Genomic DNA, 19,029 nt, shown 5'->3' with positions numbered 1-19,029 from the left:
CCTCTTGAGATGCCTGTATGCAGAGAACACAGACTGACTTCCCCCTGAGGCTCTGGATGTTTAGCTAAGTATATTGAGTACTGCTATGGACATATTTCTGTATTTTTCTCCCCTAAAGTGCCCACTAAAGTGTGTTGTGCTAATTAACAAGGGGTACGGCATGAGTGAGAGCCATACTCATGCATGACCTCTCTCCTGTTAGAGAAGACAGTACCAAAGTTAGGAAGTTCTGCTGTTCAAGGATGTTTATTAGAATGAAGTGTCTATTCAGAATTAAGTTGCTGTAGTTCACCTATTCTTCCCATTTTCCCTGTCACTTATGAAAGTCCAGATCTCTGGGGACAAAAAAAAAAAAAAAAAATGCAGCTTCCTGGTTACATGTTCTGAGACAAGAATAAGCACAGAAAGATCACAGTACAACCACTTACGAACATTTTTTTTCTGTGCTTTTATCATACAACTGCAGTTCTTTTTCATCTTCATTTCAGGGTGTAATTGAAAAGCTAGTTTGAAACTGCAATGTTATCTCCCTATTTTTTTTTTCTTCTGATTTAAGAGCTTTTAAAAAGCATATTTAAATTATTTTAGCCACTGTTTTGTTTCTGTAACATTTTTTGGGCATTTAATAGATAGCTGCAAACGAAGTACAAAACACATGAAATTGCACTGTTTATTCCAGGTACTTACCTCGTGATATTTTTTTGATTGAGGAAGTTAAAACCGTCTGAACAATTTACATGCATGTCAAAGTATTCTAGGGAACACTTGAAGGTGACAAGTTTTGGAATACAACCCTATGAGTTCTTTCTGCAGTATTGCCAATAACTGCATTTCTTCAGTGTGCATGAACCAGTTCATTTCTGATGTAATTGATTTGTGTAAAATGTTGAGAACAGAACATAAACGTGGCTCAAGATGAGACAACAGTTTATCCTGGAGGATGCCTGTTTCTTATGTATGTATCACACAAGGCTTACTAAGTATCAGGTTGTTTTTCTCCACATAGGGCTTTTGTAATTCATTTTTATTTAGATTTTGATGCTAATATTCTTTCTTCTCTTAGGAAGAAATGTTTCTGTGCCCTCACTGGGTGCCTATCCCTTGTTGCTTGGACTGCTCTCTGAGCAGTAACAATTTAATCTTGTCTACTATTACATTTTCCATGCTAGCTTTATTCTTTGTTGTTGTTGTTTTTGTAACAGACTTACATACTTCAGTGTTTTTCTTATTTTTCTCTAATTTACTGCTATTAAAGTTTGCTTTGTATATACTATGTTTGTATTTCCTAGTCATAGCTTTTGTTTTCATAAGATACAAAGCAATTTGAGATTCCTTGTTCTAGATAATCTATCTTCCTTGTCTCCATTTTCTTCATCTGTGAGCACATACATGTGCCGCTGTATATGCAGCCATCATCACCAGTTGAAAACTGATCTCTCATCTGTTCCTTTAAACTTTCATTGTTCTTTAATTTTACTTAGAATCAGTCATTGCTCTACTGAATCTCTACTTGATTTTAGGTCCTTGCTTTCAACAGTGTTCCTGGGCAGTATGCCACACTGTTCTCTATCCATATGAATAAGACCCAGCTATGCCTCCCCATCTCTGTGAAGATGAAACTCTTGCAAGGTGTTGTTGTCCCCTTGTTTGCTTTGTGCTCCCTTTTTGGACTTGGCTTTATCATGCAGCTGATTAGGGAAAAATTATGTTTGCTCCCTTGTTCCTCCACCTCTCCAAGAGGCAAATGCAGTGAAAATTGTGTTTACTCAAACAGGGTCTTTAAAGGTGTTCTCAGAACAAGTGCACAGTGAGGAACTGTGGAAATAGTAACGTGTGGTACAGAAGAGAAAAACCATGGAGCCTTCCAACAGCAGGAATGTGCAGTCTCTCCTTGATGGAGACCTAAACATGGTCTCTCTGTGTTAAGGCTCCTTATTCCTGGGTTCAACGCTTCCAGGAATTGAGTGCACCAAGGATCTCTGCTGTTGTGTGGCAAACTTACTCAGAAAGAGATTATAAAAGGAGGTTCAGAAGAGATTTTAAGCAGCTATCGTATGCCTTGACCCATTTGGGCACACTGCAGCTAGCACTATTTGAGAACAGCCTCTGTGAAATAAGCCAACTCTTACTAGTCAACTGGCATACAAGAATGTTTTGGTTTCTGAATGGAAAAGTGAAGCTTAAACATATGTCTGTGTTGGCAGCATGAATTACTTTCCTGCATAAGTGTCCAGAATTCCATTATTCTTTCTTTACATTTCCAGCAGAGCTCTTAACTGGGAGCTCAGACATCAAGGTTCTTGTTTTGTCCAAGTTTTAGTCAAGTCGGTTTGACACGTTCCCCTTCACTTGGCTGCCAATTGTTATAAGTTAATACTTGGAATGATCAGTCTCTTGTCTCACCCACCGTCATTCTATCCATATGTGGGCAGATCTGGGGATTTCAGTCCCAGTTCTTTTTCAGTCCCTTGTCCTGAAAGTCCCATAACCTTCAGAGTACCAGGTGGTAACAGTGGAAGGTGAGATGTGAAACAATTGTTTTTCATTTTAAAAATAATTGCAGTAGTTTTCACCTATTTTGCAGTAGGGCATTTTAACAATAAGCCATAGCAGTTCTTGTACTTGTGTAAGTTCATGTAATTTTACACATAGTCCCACCAACTTTAGTCTAAGTTAATTATATCTTGTGATGTATGGGATTCACAAAAGACATTTTAGAAGTTCTACATTTTATCAGACTTGTGACTGGGTTGAATCAGAAGGAAGCGTGTAGAAGACAGCAGCATTGTTCTAACCTCCTTGTGATGTGTGATAGGGCTTTTTTCCTTGTTTCTGTGGCTTATTCTCTGTGGAGAATGGTTAAATTTGTAATTGCATTGAGTGGTTCTCATGATGATGTTGAATTGTATATGCAGAAATCTTCACTGTAAATGTCTCTTGGTTATTTCTTCCCCTTATATTCATGATATAGCTGGCACAAGTTTCTAGTCTATCTGATGCATATTGGTCTTATTTGGTGGACGTAGTGTTCTTCTGTGAGTCATACAGCATCACTCTACAAACCATTCCTGTTTACAGATCAGTATTTTTATTGCCTCGTTGACCTTAGAAAAGCACGAACAATTTCTGATCATTTCCTGATATGAATTGACAGTAGCAAGTAATGCACTGGCTTATTCTAATTTTTTTCTTTCTTATTTGTATCAACCTGGGGTTTGTGTTTGGACAGCCATTTTGAGACATTTTGTTGTACGTCAAAATAATAGGTCCTAATGGATTGCTTCCTGCTTGACTAGACAAAAAATATTTATTTAAAAATAAATAAATTAACTGGACCTTAACAAGTGCAAAAGGAAGAGCAGAACAAAGTGTATTTTCTGTTATCAGCTTTGCTTTATCGGGTATTTATATTCTGCCTGTGATTTTATTATATATTAAATTCTGACAATAAGGTAGCTTTCCCTCGCCGGGGTCAGTGGTGTTCAGATTAATCAGGCTGACACTTCATGCCGGTGGGTCATGAACTGTTGATAATAGCATTAAATGGTGATTCACTTGCTGCGGGGAGCACAGCTCATTATCCACTCACTATATTAAATCATCGCCACAAACAGCCAGAATCCAGCATGTGGACACATATGCACACACACGTGCACTCTCTCACTTGTGCATGGGAAAATCAGGGGCGCAGATTTCTGTCCATTCCTCTCTTTATTGCAACTGGTTTCCAGCATGCTGGCACCATCAGCTCCACCTCATTTGAGAGACGGGAGTTGTTCTGGGAAATCTGTTTTGTGTGTGAAACAGGACTCTGCAGTTTATCTTCTAGCTTCTCCCTGCTGGGAGAGTATTATTTCTGTATCCACTTCTATGTTAGACAAAAGAAAAAGTAAACTACATGCGTGTCGCTTCTAAAATGTTCTGTTTTCCAACACTAACAAGATGCAAAATGAAAACAATTGAAATGAAATTGTCTGGATTTCCCTGAACGTGATTTTTGTTTAACACTGTGTTTGAGTAACTTCTGTATTAGTTTCAGATGTGCTTCTTTCCTGTTAAAAAATATTTGGATTTAAAAAAAAAAAAAAAAAAAAGTGTGGATGTCCTAATGGAAAACTTAAAAACTTCCCAAATAGCTTACCAGTGGGTTTGTGATGTTGAGTGAGGGGGAAATCCCACCTTCTAATGCTTGCAAAGATTTTGCAATTAGCTGTGGATCTTACTTAAGTTGTGTTCTTGTAAATGAAATGGGAGTTGAAAGCATTGCAAGGCATCTGTTCAGCACTTACTATGAAAAGTAGGGCTTATTTCTCGTGAGCTTTCTGCCTCTGCCCTGCCTGTCTGCACCAATATCATTTGCTTTAGTGCAGGAGTGAGCATTTAGAGGCACTGCTTACAAGCCCTTGGCCTCAAGGTACGGTACCCTGAGCTAATCAGAGTCTCTAACAAGCACTGCAAGTGTGGACATTTTTAAATAGCTCCAGAAAACATTAAGTTTAATCAGTATACCGGTATGAATTAATGTGAGAGCTATGTTAGACTTGCTATTAACATCAAAATTGAGAAGCTGCGTTTTGCCTGTTTTGTTTTCCAGTGCACGTACGTTTATATCTATCTTGTGTCAGTGTGTACGTTTATAACTGCTCTCAGAAAGGGAAACCTTTTTTGAAGCCGTTAACATTAATAAAAGTAAGAGGTGAATTATCGAGGGAAACATTTTAAATTCCTCGAATTGCCTCTTTCTGGTGAGGTTTGTAGGTGAACTAGCGGCTAGGAGCTGCTAGGAGAAACAAGGTGGCATGACAGCCCTGCGGGCCACTAGAGGTCACTGTTTGGTAATCAACTTCTAATGAACCAGAACCGTCGGGAAGGCCAATAAATTACGCTGTGGATTTTTCTAATTATGAATTCCTATTTAATCATTCAATGACAAGTTAACTGTGGCGGTGGTTCTATGTACTTTGCATACACAGTTATGTTAATGTACTATTATATTTCTTAGGATGGAGGTCCTCCATCATTAGAGCAGTTCATTACCAAAGACTCTTTTATCTAATCATAATTACTGATTATGAGGAATAATTAACTTTGTTACCCTCTTGATTCTGTTCATAGGCAAATGCAGTACTATTATTTTCTTCTTCTTATGGAAAACCAGGGTGCGTGTTGACTTTAGATACCTTTACATTAAAGAAAAAAGGTTAATTTGATTTTGTGCAAAATCTCTTAAGTTGTAGCACAGCAATAGTTGCAATTACTTGAAAAACAAAAAGTACAATACTTATAGTGAATTTCTTTCAGCTGACATGTTGTACAGTTCAGTGTGAAAATGTGCTTTGTTTCATGAAAATGCAGCATTTGGAGCATTTAAAGATTGGTAAATTTAAACCATACGATTGCATATTTGTCCTTCCTGAAACAATAAAAGTAATAACATAAATAGCGTCTCTTTTTAAAAATATTTCCATATTAAACTTAGAATTAGTGTGATGTAAAGAAGTATGGCTCATAATTTAATTACAGAATTTGAATTCATTGGGTAAGAGTCGTTAAATAAATTTGAGAACATCGAATGGTACATTACATTTTAGGCTGGAGGGCAATGCTAAATCTAGTTCTATGGAAGATACATATTTTCTATTTTGCAAAGGAATAATAATAGAATTATGTGCAGAGGATTCCTAAACAGGAAATAGATATGAGAACAGCCTTAAAAATAAAAATAAAAAACTACAAGATGCCTTAAATGGAAGGTCTGGATCATTCCAATTTCATCTGCTTTTGTAGCAGATGTCATCTTGCATTTTCTACTTTCTTTTTTAGTGTGGAATAAAAATTCTAGAATTAACCATGAATATGCTGAAAGAAGGCAGCAGAAAATCTTGTATTACTCTATGGTTATAAAGTTAGGCTTTCTAAAAATAAGCATGTATTTTAAAGGAGAAACTGAAAGGTGACGTATGGGTTCTTTACTGTATCCTACATTAAGATTCAGTGACAGGGTGGTTGCAGAAATGCTCAGCACGTCTGCAGCCATGCACTGTGATAGTGGCTCACCTGATGGAAGAAATCTGTGGTCCTCATACCATGCAAAGCGCTTTAAGGGACAAAAGCCAAAAGTTATTTCAAAAATGTTCAGTGCAGTCTTTAGTGCTGCTATTTTTCCAAGTGTTTCTTTCCAATTTCATTTGGTAAAACCTCATCGGCTGTCCAGTCATAGACTGTACCTGAAGTAGGTAAAATTAAAACTCTGGATTGGGCAAGTATCTAGCAGAAAATATTTGATACTTTTAAAATAACATCTAGCCTTTCTTTCTGACTATGTCTAGCCCAGTGTTGTTCAGAATTTCGTTAGACTGATGCTGTTAGAAACTAGATACATTTTGTAAATATAAACGAGCTCCTACTGCTTGGGGTCGGACTGTGGCATTGCTACATCTTCAGCTCTTAGATAAACCAGAAATGTGTAGGACTAGGTATGCTGTGCTCTTCCACCCTTATTTTAATTTCTTTTTTGTTGTTGATCTTTTGTTTTTTGCAATGTTTTTATTATATGACAAGAAAGAATTAATGAATGCGTCAACATAAACTGATCTTTGTGACTTTATGCTTCTGCAGCTGGCTTTCTTAAAAGGGTACTTTTTACTAAGCAGAGCGCTAGGACCCATACCTGTGGAGCAATTGCAGTTTAAATATATGACTCAGTGTGATTTAATTTTTTTTTCTCTTAGCAATGTGCTTAATGCCTTCTTTATTAAAAAAAAAAAAAAAAAAGAAAGAAAGAAAAATGCTGCTCTGTTTTGTTGCTTTTGGGGGCCAATCTGCGTAATATAGTAAAGAAAAGTGCAAAGGACAAAAGTGTTTTTTTGTTTTTGTAAAAAAGGAATAATGTTACAGTATTACTGTTACTAGAGAAATATATAAAAAATAATATGTTGTGATTTATTCTTCTTTCATAAAGTCCTTGTTATGCTGCGTAAATGTGGGGTTTTGGCTGCAGTGTATCTATTCCACAGTGGAGTATAGACATATTTGCGTTTTGTTTTAAGGTATTATACATGAGTGTTTCATGCTTTCTAGATAGAGACATCCAGGTCCAACCAGCAAAATCTGCAGACATGGTGGCGTATGGCAAACTGCTTTCTATAATTTACAGAGCTCAGCAAATGTGGCCAAATGTCCCTTTTTGTTGGTCAGAGACCACAGCAGCTATATGGTGCTCGCTTGAGGCTGATGAGATCGAAAGCTGTGATGCCGAGGTGGAGTTCTGTGGCCTTTGCTGTTCCACACAAACCTTAAGCTAATGTGGTGATTTGGTTACTGTTGTTTGTTTGGGTATTGCTTGTGGGTTTTGGCAGGAGCAGATGGAATCGCTCTTCCAGCATTTTGCTTTTTCTAAAGGGGACAGTGCAAATGCTCATCCCTTTCAGCTTTTTCTCATATTGTTCCATAACAGTATTTTTTTTTTTAAGTTGCTGATCTTCTATGTGGTGTGGAATATTCTGAAGAAAGAGGAGTTGTGGAGCCATCAGTGTATGTTAAAGATGAGGCTCTGCCATCTTTCTAATGCTAAACATAAAATATTCTTGTTTTTGCAATATGCGATTGAGAAGTTCTTTTGTTTCTAGGATGTAATGCGTAATCCAGCCAGCATGGGAATTGTGCTGGAGCCTGTCTGCTGAAAATCAGTTATGTGGAGGGATAGCACTGTCCCACATGGTTGAGAAACTGTGTGCATGTTTATGTTTCATTTTCAGATCTTCACTGAAGCCCTAGAATTTCAAACAGTAGTGCTGGCCAAGAAGATCTTGGGTTATTTTCTTTGTTTCTTTTGTATTGATGTTGTGCTTACTCAGAACTCAGCTACAGTTAATGAAATAGCTTTGTGCCATGTGCTTTTTACATTTGGACTCTCCCAAAGTCTGATTGGAACACTTGGCTTATGGGATACCTGGAACATACCACTTCAGTTGTGCACTGGCTGGCCAGCCTTCTTGCTGATGTTGGGATAAAAACTTAAATACCTGCTTTAAACTGTGCTAAACCCTATGCAGTTAGCCCAAGATGGAAGATGTTTGCAGTTGGTGTTAAGTTTTAATATTTCTGTACAGGCTTGTGGCCCTAATGAGATTTAGACCATACTCGGAGATGTTGAGGAACAGCTAACTCTGGTACTCCAGCAGGGATACCCATGGGCTTTTCCTGTTCTCCAGGGCTTTTTATGGTGGAGTATGGATTAAAGAGAGGGCATATGAGAAATAACTGGCATGAACTACTGCTCAGAAGTGTTTCTGATGCAGAATTTGAGGTATTAAAAATAAGCTGCTAATTTAATCGATTGTGCTTTATTTTCTTTCTTACTGCAATGCTATGAACTATTCTCCTTGGTAACTTTCCAGGTACTCTGGTATTTCACTTTGCCATTCCAATAACTAGAACTAAACACAGTGCTGCCAACAGAACAGCCTCATCAGGCCTTTCTTTCAGCTTGTACTTTGTTGACAAGGTTAAAGCACCTTCTGTGTGCATTTGTCTGTTGCATCTTATTTTCTTTGGCTAATCATTTTGGAGGTGTCAGTTGCTACTTAATACCATCTATAATTTTTTCTGGTGCATTTGCTTCATGCTAAGCCTCTTTAACAATAGCTTCGACTCAGTTTTTGCATGATTTATTGAGAGGACGTATTGTTTTCTGTGTTTTGGCATCCTTCTGTAATACATCTAAATCAGATGGAAGATTTTTATGCTAGTGTCCATGGCCAAGTTCATGCAGTAATCCCTGCGGAATTCCACTCAGTGCTTCCTCTAAAGCATAAAGCTTTTCATTACTGTTTTGCCTGTTTTATTATTTCTTCTTCATTCTCTCTACACTGCCTTCCTGAAGATGTTTAAATATTTTTTTCTGTGCTCTTGAACCACTGTAACACATGTGTGTTCCTGTTGTTCACATATATGTACCCTGATTCCTTCAGCATGTTCCCTCAATGTTCCTATGGGTCCTTGCATGTACACTAGTGCCTCTTTGGTTGCCGTAGGGAATGGGAGAGGTTGGTGCTGGCTTTTGTCTTTGCACAGCATCTAGCAAAATATAGCTAACCACAAGAGCAACACAAGTGCTAAAGAACGGGTATTAAAGTGTGCTCTGCCCCATCTTCTGTCTCCGTACTATTCTAGGAGGCAATATGTTTCAATTACTCTCTCATACTGGGCTCTCTAGAACAGGTAGCATATTGCTCACCTCTCTCTCATCTTTCTTTCACTCTATGCTGCTGTTATGAAAATAGCTGCATGGAGCATTAGTGCTGATGCTCACAGCCTGATCCACTCCTCGTTCTTGCCTGTGCTTCTGGGAGGCAGGGGTGGAGGAGGAGGAGGGAATTATTATTCTGCTGCTGACACAGGGAGAATGAGAGGGGCTTGATGCAACAGAAGATTATGTTCCCTGAGGATAAACAAACAGAAGGAGATAAATTAGGAGAGAGGATAATCCTGTTAATATGTGCATTCCTTAATTCTGATTCAGTTTTTCAAAACATACAATTTCACAGAGGTTAGAGATTTAATTAGTAACTGTAGACCATCTCTTGAAGTTTACCTTATAGGTTGAGGAGTAATGCTTTGAGTTGGCATTTGAGAAGCACGAATACGCCCGTAAACAGGAACAGTGGGCTGCGATATGAATATCGCATGAGGGAGAAATAATAGCGTGCACATCATCATTCCTTCCTCAATTAAAAAAAAAAACTTTTGTTTGCTAGACTTCTTCACAGTACTGTTTGTTTGGAATTCAGCACAGCTTACTCCTTGCAGTCTTCTGTTGCTTTTTCAGCAGAAGCTGGGCCATTGTGATATTTATCTGAATTCAAACAAGGCTAATTAAAAGAGCTGCTGACAGTTGTTGTGATCTGACTTTGACTGGAGCTTGATGGTCATTATGGGTAAATAATGAACCAGGGCTGCAAATGTAGCAGCTGCCAACTTGGGATAGAAGAACAGCTATTGCGTCCAATTTAAGGATCTATCGACCGCTTCCCTTCTCCCTGCAGATCTTCTTCAGAGCAGAAAACTAATGTTTTCTACTGCTTTGTTTTGTGGTTTCAGCTATTTCTGATATAGCCTATAATTTCCTCTTAAATATTTAACCTAGTCCATTATTAGCTTTCAGAGTTAACAACTTTTCCATGGGGCTTTCTTCTCATTTTTATTGTTTCGGGTTTTTTGTTGTTTTTTTTCTTTTTTCAGTTTGTTTTTATGTACAACGTAAGTGCTTTAATAATTATGATAATGAGCATTTAATTTGCCTGTTGCTACAGAATAAAAATCAACTCGTTTTTTTTCTTTGCACAGCCATAATTTTGCAGCTTTTATAATTGGGTGATGCTGTAAAAGGGATGCATCTACTTCCTCAAGCGTGCTTTTTCTCCTGGAGTTGCACTGAGCTCTTGTTGTATAAATCTTCAAAGCACTGACCTGAACCTCCATTTCCATTTTTGTTCAAACATCACTAGTTCATGAGGTATGCTGGTGCGAGGCTCTATTCATCAGGAGAGTGAGGTAGCAATGGCTTTCATTAAGGCGTAATTCCAAGTATGCCATCGCTTCATCATGAGCTTTGCCTTGTCCCATTAGCAAGCAAAACCAGTGCGTGCAAGGGAAAATGGCAGATTTTAGTAATAAATTAAATTAACTTTCCGCTAGAATCCCTGCCATCATAAACGCAGAATGGACATTTAAAAGTCACTGCAGAATTTTATATCCACAAGAACTTCCCATTTGCTCAGCTGCCACGCGGAGAGGCAGCCGTGCATTATGTAAAATGTAGGAACGTGCGCATAATGCGGCACGACTCAGGGTCTTGCTGGGAGGAAATGATCCCGAGCGTGCCCCTAAAAGACAAGCCCCGTGCTCCGGGATATAATGATGAAAAATTGCCCGTTTATTTGTGCCTTTGTGCTTCGGCAAAAACCAAACTTTGGGTTGTTGCCTGTGCTGCGGCAGAGGGGCTTTGTGCGCGTGGTGCTCCGCTTGTGCGAGGCCGGGCTGACGTGCTGCTGGTCCCAGCTATAGCGCATCACCCCCAGCATGTGCAGAGCCATCCGTCTGTGTCACCGGCACCCCAGAGGACATCTGACATGGGCTAAGGAACAGAGACCGTGATCGCTTACAAATCAAACATGGCACGCTCTAAACCGATTGTGCACGGCAATCTTTTCGAGAAAGGACAACTAATTGAACATGATAAAGTGTAAAGTTAATTAACACCCTTAAATTTGTTGATTACTTTCACGGGATTATATTGTTCGTTGAGTAGCAGCTTTCTGTCCCAGCTGTCGCCTTTTTAGAGAATGTCTCTGGTAAACAATAGAGACACCATAACAAGTCGTAAATGGTCCCTGTGACAGCAGCCCCTTGTGAGGCTGCATCTGTAGAAAATGATTAGAACAATTGCATTTTAAAGACGGCTCACATCGCAGCCCGGTCCCATCGGCCCTCTTCTTTATCTCTGGTGATGGCAGACTGGTTAAAACATTTAAGTTCTTTGGAGCAAATTAAGTGATTTACTGTTTCGGTTCTACAGCGATAGAATAGCTTCATAGCTCTACCTTTGGTGCTGATTTTTGTAATAGGGAGAGAAATGAGATCCCTTGGAGCGGTGGGGGGTTTTGTTCTGTGTTGTTTTGTTTTTTTAATTACCTGAGGTCGTTCTGTTTACTCATTTCTTAGAAATAGATTAAGCCCGTAACACTTCATCTACAAAGAGACTAGAAGGGAATGACCTCCTGTTTATATTGGATAAGATAAGTAGTTTCCTCTGGGTTACTTTACGCTTACGGTATAATATATATAATTGTATAATTGGTATAGTATTATATAATCATAATTGTATATGAAATTATATTTTAAAATAATTTTAAATATCCTTTATTTCCAGTAAGGATTTGTAGCTGACGTTGCCTATGCATGTTGGTTGCCTGTACCTACAGTTGTCTTTTAGTTGGTTCTTGATTTATACATGTAACAAAACAATAGTAACCTTTCTGGTTAATCTTTCCTTGTGTATTTTGGTTTAACTTTTTGCGAGTTGCACAAGCCAAAATATTTCTCTTGAGCTGGCAGGTACTTAAAAGGCACTGCTTTGCACTTACAAGCACGTACACACATAGACAGATGCAGGCTCTTAAGTTCACCTAACTGAAGGAGAGGAATCACAACAAGAAACTGCTTGTTTGGGGAAATGATAGTCATTTGGGTTACAGTTTTGCAAAAATGTTGGGATAAGGGACCAGTGTTCCCTTGCTCATTGAATGTACAACGCTGTAACATAGGAGAGAGCATTCAAACTTTAACACTTTAATTTTTCTTGTTGATTTTTACATCTATTTTGGGTCATAAGCCAATTGCTGAAATTATGTCTTGCTCAGTAGGCTGTATGCTGAATAGGTCACCGTTGAAATGGATGTTTGCCTTCTGAGCTTCTTCATCTTATAACCCTCATCCTTAGCTTGTTCAAAGCAGCTTCATTCACGTTTGATTTAAATTTTTCTTCTCAACTTTGTCAACAGCAGAAGTTATTATCTGCAGGTGCAACACAACAGTGATCTAAGTGGCATAGGGGAATGGTTGGGTGCTCTCTGTATTCAGCAGTGTAGCTGGAATCCTCCTCTAATGCACAGCCCTACAGTGACCCTTCTTTTTGACTTGTCTGTGCCCTCCTCTTCCTTTGGAAATGTAACACAACTGAAACTAGAATCAGATACATTCATGTAGCATCTTCATTAACTTTCTTTTTCCTAGTAATTTCTATTTTTTATGATAAGCAAACTGCTTGTAGACAAACTCCTCTTACTGATGTAGCTTTAGGGATAGGGCCTTTGTTTTTGGAGCTGGAGGCATCCGTTGCAAATTACAGGATTGTTTCCAAGGTACTAAATATTGCAGGAGCTGTAATAAGCAAGGAAAAATGGATATGGAAGTGTTTGGTGGCTGGAGAACCTATAGGCTGCCTGGCTGGGAGCCTAAAACTTGAGATTGTCTGAATCCAAACTGTCTCAGGACAGCTGTGGCCAGTTGCTGCTATCATATGAGGGCCCCTAAGCTTCCATTCACTTTTTCATATAAAACTGTGAACTTAGGAGCTGCTCTATGTCAGGTTCACTGGGCAAACTGTGGGCATTCAGTGAGAACCACGTGAATTGCACTAATCCTTGCCCTGCAAATGACTCAGGCAGATGTGACAGGATGTTTTAAGGAGCTGCTCTCTATTTACCTGTTCTCATTACAAGACATTAATCTTCCAGATTTTGTGCAAAACCTTTTGGTACCCAAGTGGAAAGCCTGTCCCTACGTAGGTATACATATTGCAGACCTACTCTAGAACTTCTCACTGTGCTTTTCTCCCAGATTCTTTGTGTGTGTGTGTGTGTGTGTCTCCCACTGGCTAGCTCTCTTATCTGCAAACCTGTTCCTGTCAATTTATATCTCTGGGAAACACTCTGATAGTCTTATGATTTACTGACTCAGAGTTGAGCTACTCTGTGCAATCTGCTGGCATGACCTCCTTAGAGGATTCTGCATGTGGGCTGGGGGGCTCTTACAGAGAGGCTGAGCACAGGGCAGCAGCCATGGGCTCCAGTAGCTCTGTCTTGCAGAGGAGGAGGTCTTGCACGTGCTGCTCACTAATACAGTTTCTCAGAAACTGCTCCCTGAGGACAAGAAGAAGCTCTCAGTATTTTGGAAAGAACAAACAGATCCTGAATATGGACTTTTGACCTGGCACAGTAATGTTTGAGGTGGTAAGAAATCTTACAGAAGTCAAAACGTGAAATGTAGTCATTAGCTTTGCTTTTTATTACACTGAAGCTGCATTGCTTTCTTCCTTGCTCTCATCAGCGTTAGAAACTGAGAATACTTCACTGGCCTGTGTTGTTGGTGAGGAATCTGTGATTTTTTTAAATAGAGCAGTGTATTCTTGTCTAATGACTTTCCATTTTTAGCTGAAGTTACAGTTCTTCTGCTCCTCCCTGCCTAACCTTGCAGAAATTACTAGTGTTATAGACTTGCTGCATTGCTTGTTTAATTCTGATAAAACAGCTAGTAACTGGGGAGGGCCCTCAATGATAAAAATTAGTGTGAACTATATAGGCTTTTGTTTTTAAAAACAGAACTTTCCAAGCCTTCTGCATTATACGACAAATTGCTCTTTTTTTTTTCTGGTTAGCTAATTTATTTTTTCTACTTGAAATGTAAGTGTTTGAACAAGTGAGAGAGTGCAGCTGTCAGAAGATTAACCAGCTGAAAACTATTGTCAGCATTAATTTTGCTCTAATAAATGACTCTCTGAAGCTATTTAGCAGTCTGTAATCTAGATACAAGGCTATTGACCTATGATGGATAGTACTGGATTTTGTTTGTAAGCTTTGACTTAAATTGTCTACTTAATTTGCTGCAGGTCAGATCACAGGATTAGTGGTAAAGGCCATTATGTGGTTTGAATAAAAATAGCTGGAGGAATGGAATGAAAATCATTGTGTTTATTAATGTAGCAATCTTTGCGGTCATGTACGTAGTAAATTGGTAGCCAACAAGATGACAATGACCTATTTGTGTTAGTTCTAAATCTAGGCGTTGCTCTTTGCCAAGTTCTCGGTATTTGCCACATGAGTTGGCTGGGGAGGAGTTGTTCAAGTGAGATTAAGGATTGGCTGCAGATAAGGTGTCTTAACAAGAGCAGGAAAGTCTTTACCATTGTCGATATATCAGTACAAAAGTGCTTATCGAGGAGCAGCATGTTTTGTATATATCAGTTGAAAGCTTTGGGTCTGTTTTTCCAGACATTCCAGTTTGGGACTCCCCAGTAATGGAGTGAGTCCAGCAAAGGGCTGCTAAGCTGATGAGGGAACTGGAGCATCTTTTGTGTGAGGAGAAGCTTGGAGAAGGCTGAAGGGGATGTTATTATATAGAAATGTCTGAGAAGGAGAGAGGCAGATCTTTCTTAGTTGTACCAAGACAAGAGGTAATGAGTGCAAAGAAAAATACGTGAAATTCCATTTTGGGAGTGGGTTTTCATTTGTGACTACACAACACCTAGCACAGTGCAGGGTGTTCCACTTACAGCCTGGAAACTACTTCAATATAAGGATTGTTACGGATGTGATGGTAGCTAGTTCATGAAAAACAATTGTGAATCATGGCTAGGGAACAGTCTGACTTATGTAGAAGCAGAGTGGTCCACCCCATAAAGAAAGAACAAACCATTTTACTTGGACGTTCTGTTTGCAAGAACACTGTTAACTAGTTTTATTTCAAATTATTATTTCAAATAAAACTAGTGTTTTATATCAAAGGGGCCATAATCTGTAGCTGTACGTCCTAAAAGGCAAAAGCTTGATGCGTAACAGAGAATTTATACTGGTTATACTTCTTGCTGAAGTGAAAAACAGTGGGGAAGCTGATATGTTAATTAGTTTGGGGTAAATTTTCCTAGAAGCTCTACCAATTAAATCTGTTGGTGTTGAGTAGATTGACATTATAAGAGTAATTTGTATTAGAATTAGGCATCTTTTAAGGAGTTAAACATTTCATGCAGATGCTAAATATCACATGGGGAAAAAAAAGTGCTCTTTTTGTGCTTAAGAAGAATATGATCAAGAACTATGGGGTGTTCCTACTGGCCTGTGGTAAAATCGGATTGATTTTTTTGAATAAAACAGGGAATAGCATATTTGTATGTGTGTGTGCCTGTCAATTGTTTTACATTGGTTTTACATAGTACTTTATATGATTGTCTGTTACGTTTATGCATAGAAAGCTAATATAAGGTTTCTGAAACATAGTAGAACTTTGCTTCTGATTAGGAACATCATAAACCGTGGCATGTCAGAAGGCAAGCAGTAGGTTTCACATGTCTGTGACTTTTAGTTGTTCAGTTACCAGTCAGCAAGCATTGATAAAAACTTAGCCCAGAGTTTGGAAAAGCTGATAAAACAAGAGCTAATTTTGAGCAACTGTTGTGAATAGTCATGTTTGAAGAGCAGTTTGGCAACACATTTTACGTAGCAATTCAGTTACAATGAATTTTATGGGGTGCAAAGTCACAGGAAGGGTTGGTTGTTAATTCATATGAAATTATGAAAAGTCACATTGCCAGTTTTCTGTAATTCTTACGAGTTAATTGTCTGCCATTATTGCTGAAGATACAGCCTTCTTTAAGATGGCTTTATCTTCTGAAGTGTTTGAGAATTAAGATATGTAATCCTGTAAGTACTCAGACTATATATACTTACTAAATGCATACATTTTTCATCATTGGACCCTTACTGGTCAGGTGAAGTTGTTAAGACTTTTTAAAAGTACTGGTGTTAAATCCAGTGTTGTCTTGATTCAGGTGTTGGAGCTGCTCGAGCTGGAAACCTTACTTTCATGGTTGGTGGAGTGGAACAGGAGTTTGATGCTGCCAAAGAGTTGCTAATATGTATGGGTTCCAATGTAGTCTACTGTGGAGAGGTTGGAACTGGACAGGTAATGCTGAGGCATTGAGAGTTATCTCAGACTTCTACTTTGGCTTCTTTATTTTTCTTGAATGGTATTTACTCTTCTGTTCCACAATGAAATGCCTTGTATTATGTTTTGTCACTTGTTTCCTTATTTTTCAACCATGATGAAATAGTATCTTGGCACCATTCTCAAGTATGTTGTATAGAATCATAGAATGGCCTGGGTTGAAAAGGACCACAGTGATCATCTGGTTTCAACCCCCTGCTATGTGCAGGGTCACCAACCACCAGACTAGGCTGTCCAGAGCCACATCCAGCCTGGCCTTGAATGCCTCCAGGGATGGGGCATCCACAGCCTCCTTGGGCAACCTGTTCCAGTGTGTCACCACCCTCTTTGTGAAAAACTTCCTCCTAAGTTAGCTTAGTACCAGAATCTCTGACCTGGTGCTTTTTCACATTGTCTCGTTAAATTATACTTGTAAAAGGATACAGATTTTTATTTTATTTCTTCCAAATTTAAATTTATTGAATGTTCTGAAGGATAAAGAGAACTCATGTGCCATGTTTACAAACTGAGCTACTATACTAAGAAAAAAATATTTCCTAATCTCTAAAAGTAGCATAGGGCACCTTTCATTGGTGTGTTGTACTGCTATACGTTTGTGCTTACTGATGCTACCTTTAGAGAAGAGGTGTCTGAGCATATTTAATCAAAACTATCCCCAATTTAGTTAAAAAGATCCCTGTGTATTACTTATGCATAAATGTAATGCATTTTGATTAGAAAATGCAAAAACTAATTGACTGATAAACTTATTTTCAGGCTGCAAAGATTTGTAACAACATGCTTTTGGCCATCAGTATGATTGGAACTGCTGAGACTATGAATCTTGGAATCAGGTTAGTTTGATTTTTGTATTGGATTGAAAGTGTTTTCTCTGTGTTAACAGTCTTGTGTTTTACAGTTGACTTTTGCTAAGACAGTGACAATTGGATGGCATAGAAAATCTTTTGCCAGAAATTCTCTTATAAAAGCCATTAGCATGCTAAAGGTGTTACTTAACTAAGGTAGGGCTCTCAGAACAGGAATATTCTCTTGTGTTGACTGTAAAGGTTGTTACGTTCTGCATCTGAAGATAAGACTTTATTCTGTTATAGTGCTCTATACAATAATGTTTGTCATACACCACATGCATAGGGGGTAATATAGAGATAGGTATTCAGATTCTAAGCTAATGTGCAGTGTATTCTGAATATTATTCTCTCACGTGGCTCATGTTGGCTTTGTTTAACTTTGTGAAATCTTCCAAAATATATTGTAAAGTAAAAGTTCTTATGCAGTGCATGTATCAGATTAAGATCAGTGCATAAAAAAAAATAACCTTTCTGTCAGAGTTTATCACTGTGGTTTGACCTAATTTCCAAAACTAATGCTTTGTCAAAGAGCTGGAGTATGTTCCACTCTGCTCTTTTCAATGCTAAAATTACCATTTCATTTCTAGCAGGTGATGCATTTGACTTGTAAGAAGCAGTATATTATACTTTATATGAAACAAAATGATTTTTCCTCTCCACTTGTAACCAATTTATTTTTCCTGTTGTGTTTGAAATTTTTTAAATACAGTAAGTGCAAGTACTGCTTCAGTATCGCAGTATTTGAACCTTCCTAAATTCTCTTGGCCAGATCTAAAACATTTGCAAATTTATATGCAGTTCTATGTTTGAAGAGATTATCTTCCAGTTGTGTATCTTTTAAGGGTTCTTCACCAATTATTCATCGCATGGTTGCATCCTTCCAGTTGGTCTGCTAAAACTATAGGTAGCGTAGATACTTATCAACTGGGCTTTGGACCGTGTGCTCATGTGGATTTGCTGCATTGCAAAAACAACAAGAGGGCATCAAATGCTTAAATAAATAAAAAAGAACACCTACATGTGTGCACATACACAAGGCAGTGTAATGGATTCACATTTCCTCTTAATTACCATATCAAGATGCAGTTGTTTTATTGAATTGCCCTTGTCTCAGATGTTAGACTATCTTGACCTATTAAGTTGTCATGTTGTAATTGAGATAAAAGAGGAATTTGCTTTGCATCAGTGCTAATTGGTTTATCAATATCCTGTACCATTTACATTTTAAAATTGAGAGTCTGTAAGATACAGAGGCACGTCTGTATTAAGCCATAATAAAAACAGTGGCATTGTATACAACTGTTGTAATTCAGTATGGTGTAAAGCTTTCATCATGTTCTGGTTTAAGTCATGTTTCACTTAATAAAACATATGTAATTGATTTTTCATTAATTTTTTTGTCTGTATTTCTAGAAATTACTATGTTTAAAATTAAAAATAAAGTCAAGAGGTTTGAAACACAGGTATTCTGGGCATGTAATCTGTGCACAGAACAAATGGATGCCTGCAGCCATGTAGTAAGATTTTTGGAATTTTCATTTTTCATTTTATTGGCTTCCAGTGAAGATTTTGGCTGAATTTGTGTTCAGTATTTGTGAGCAAAAATCCACTATCGAGGTGA

General features: G+C 38.2%; 1 protein-coding gene across 1 annotated transcript in view; it reads left to right on the top strand.

Annotated features, from left to right (window-relative positions):
* Nucleotides 1-19,029, top strand: part of HIBADH (3-hydroxyisobutyrate dehydrogenase) — an 80,823-nt gene that overhangs the window by 50,960 nt on the left and 10,834 nt on the right. The window contains exons 5-6 of the mRNA XM_048951333.1: nt 16,385-16,518; nt 17,317-17,393. Coding sequence (XP_048807290.1) covers nt 16,385-16,518; nt 17,317-17,393 — 211 coding nt within the window. The remainder of the gene's footprint in view (nt 1-16,384; nt 16,519-17,316; nt 17,394-19,029) is intronic.

The sequence above is a fragment of the Lagopus muta genome, chromosome 7, assembly GCF_023343835.1.
Source record: "Lagopus muta isolate bLagMut1 chromosome 7, bLagMut1 primary, whole genome shotgun sequence".
NCBI classification, from domain to species: domain Eukaryota; kingdom Metazoa; phylum Chordata; class Aves; order Galliformes; family Phasianidae; genus Lagopus; species Lagopus muta.
The sequence above is the reverse complement of the archived record's forward strand: the minus strand, read 5'-3'. Positions and strand labels throughout refer to the sequence as shown.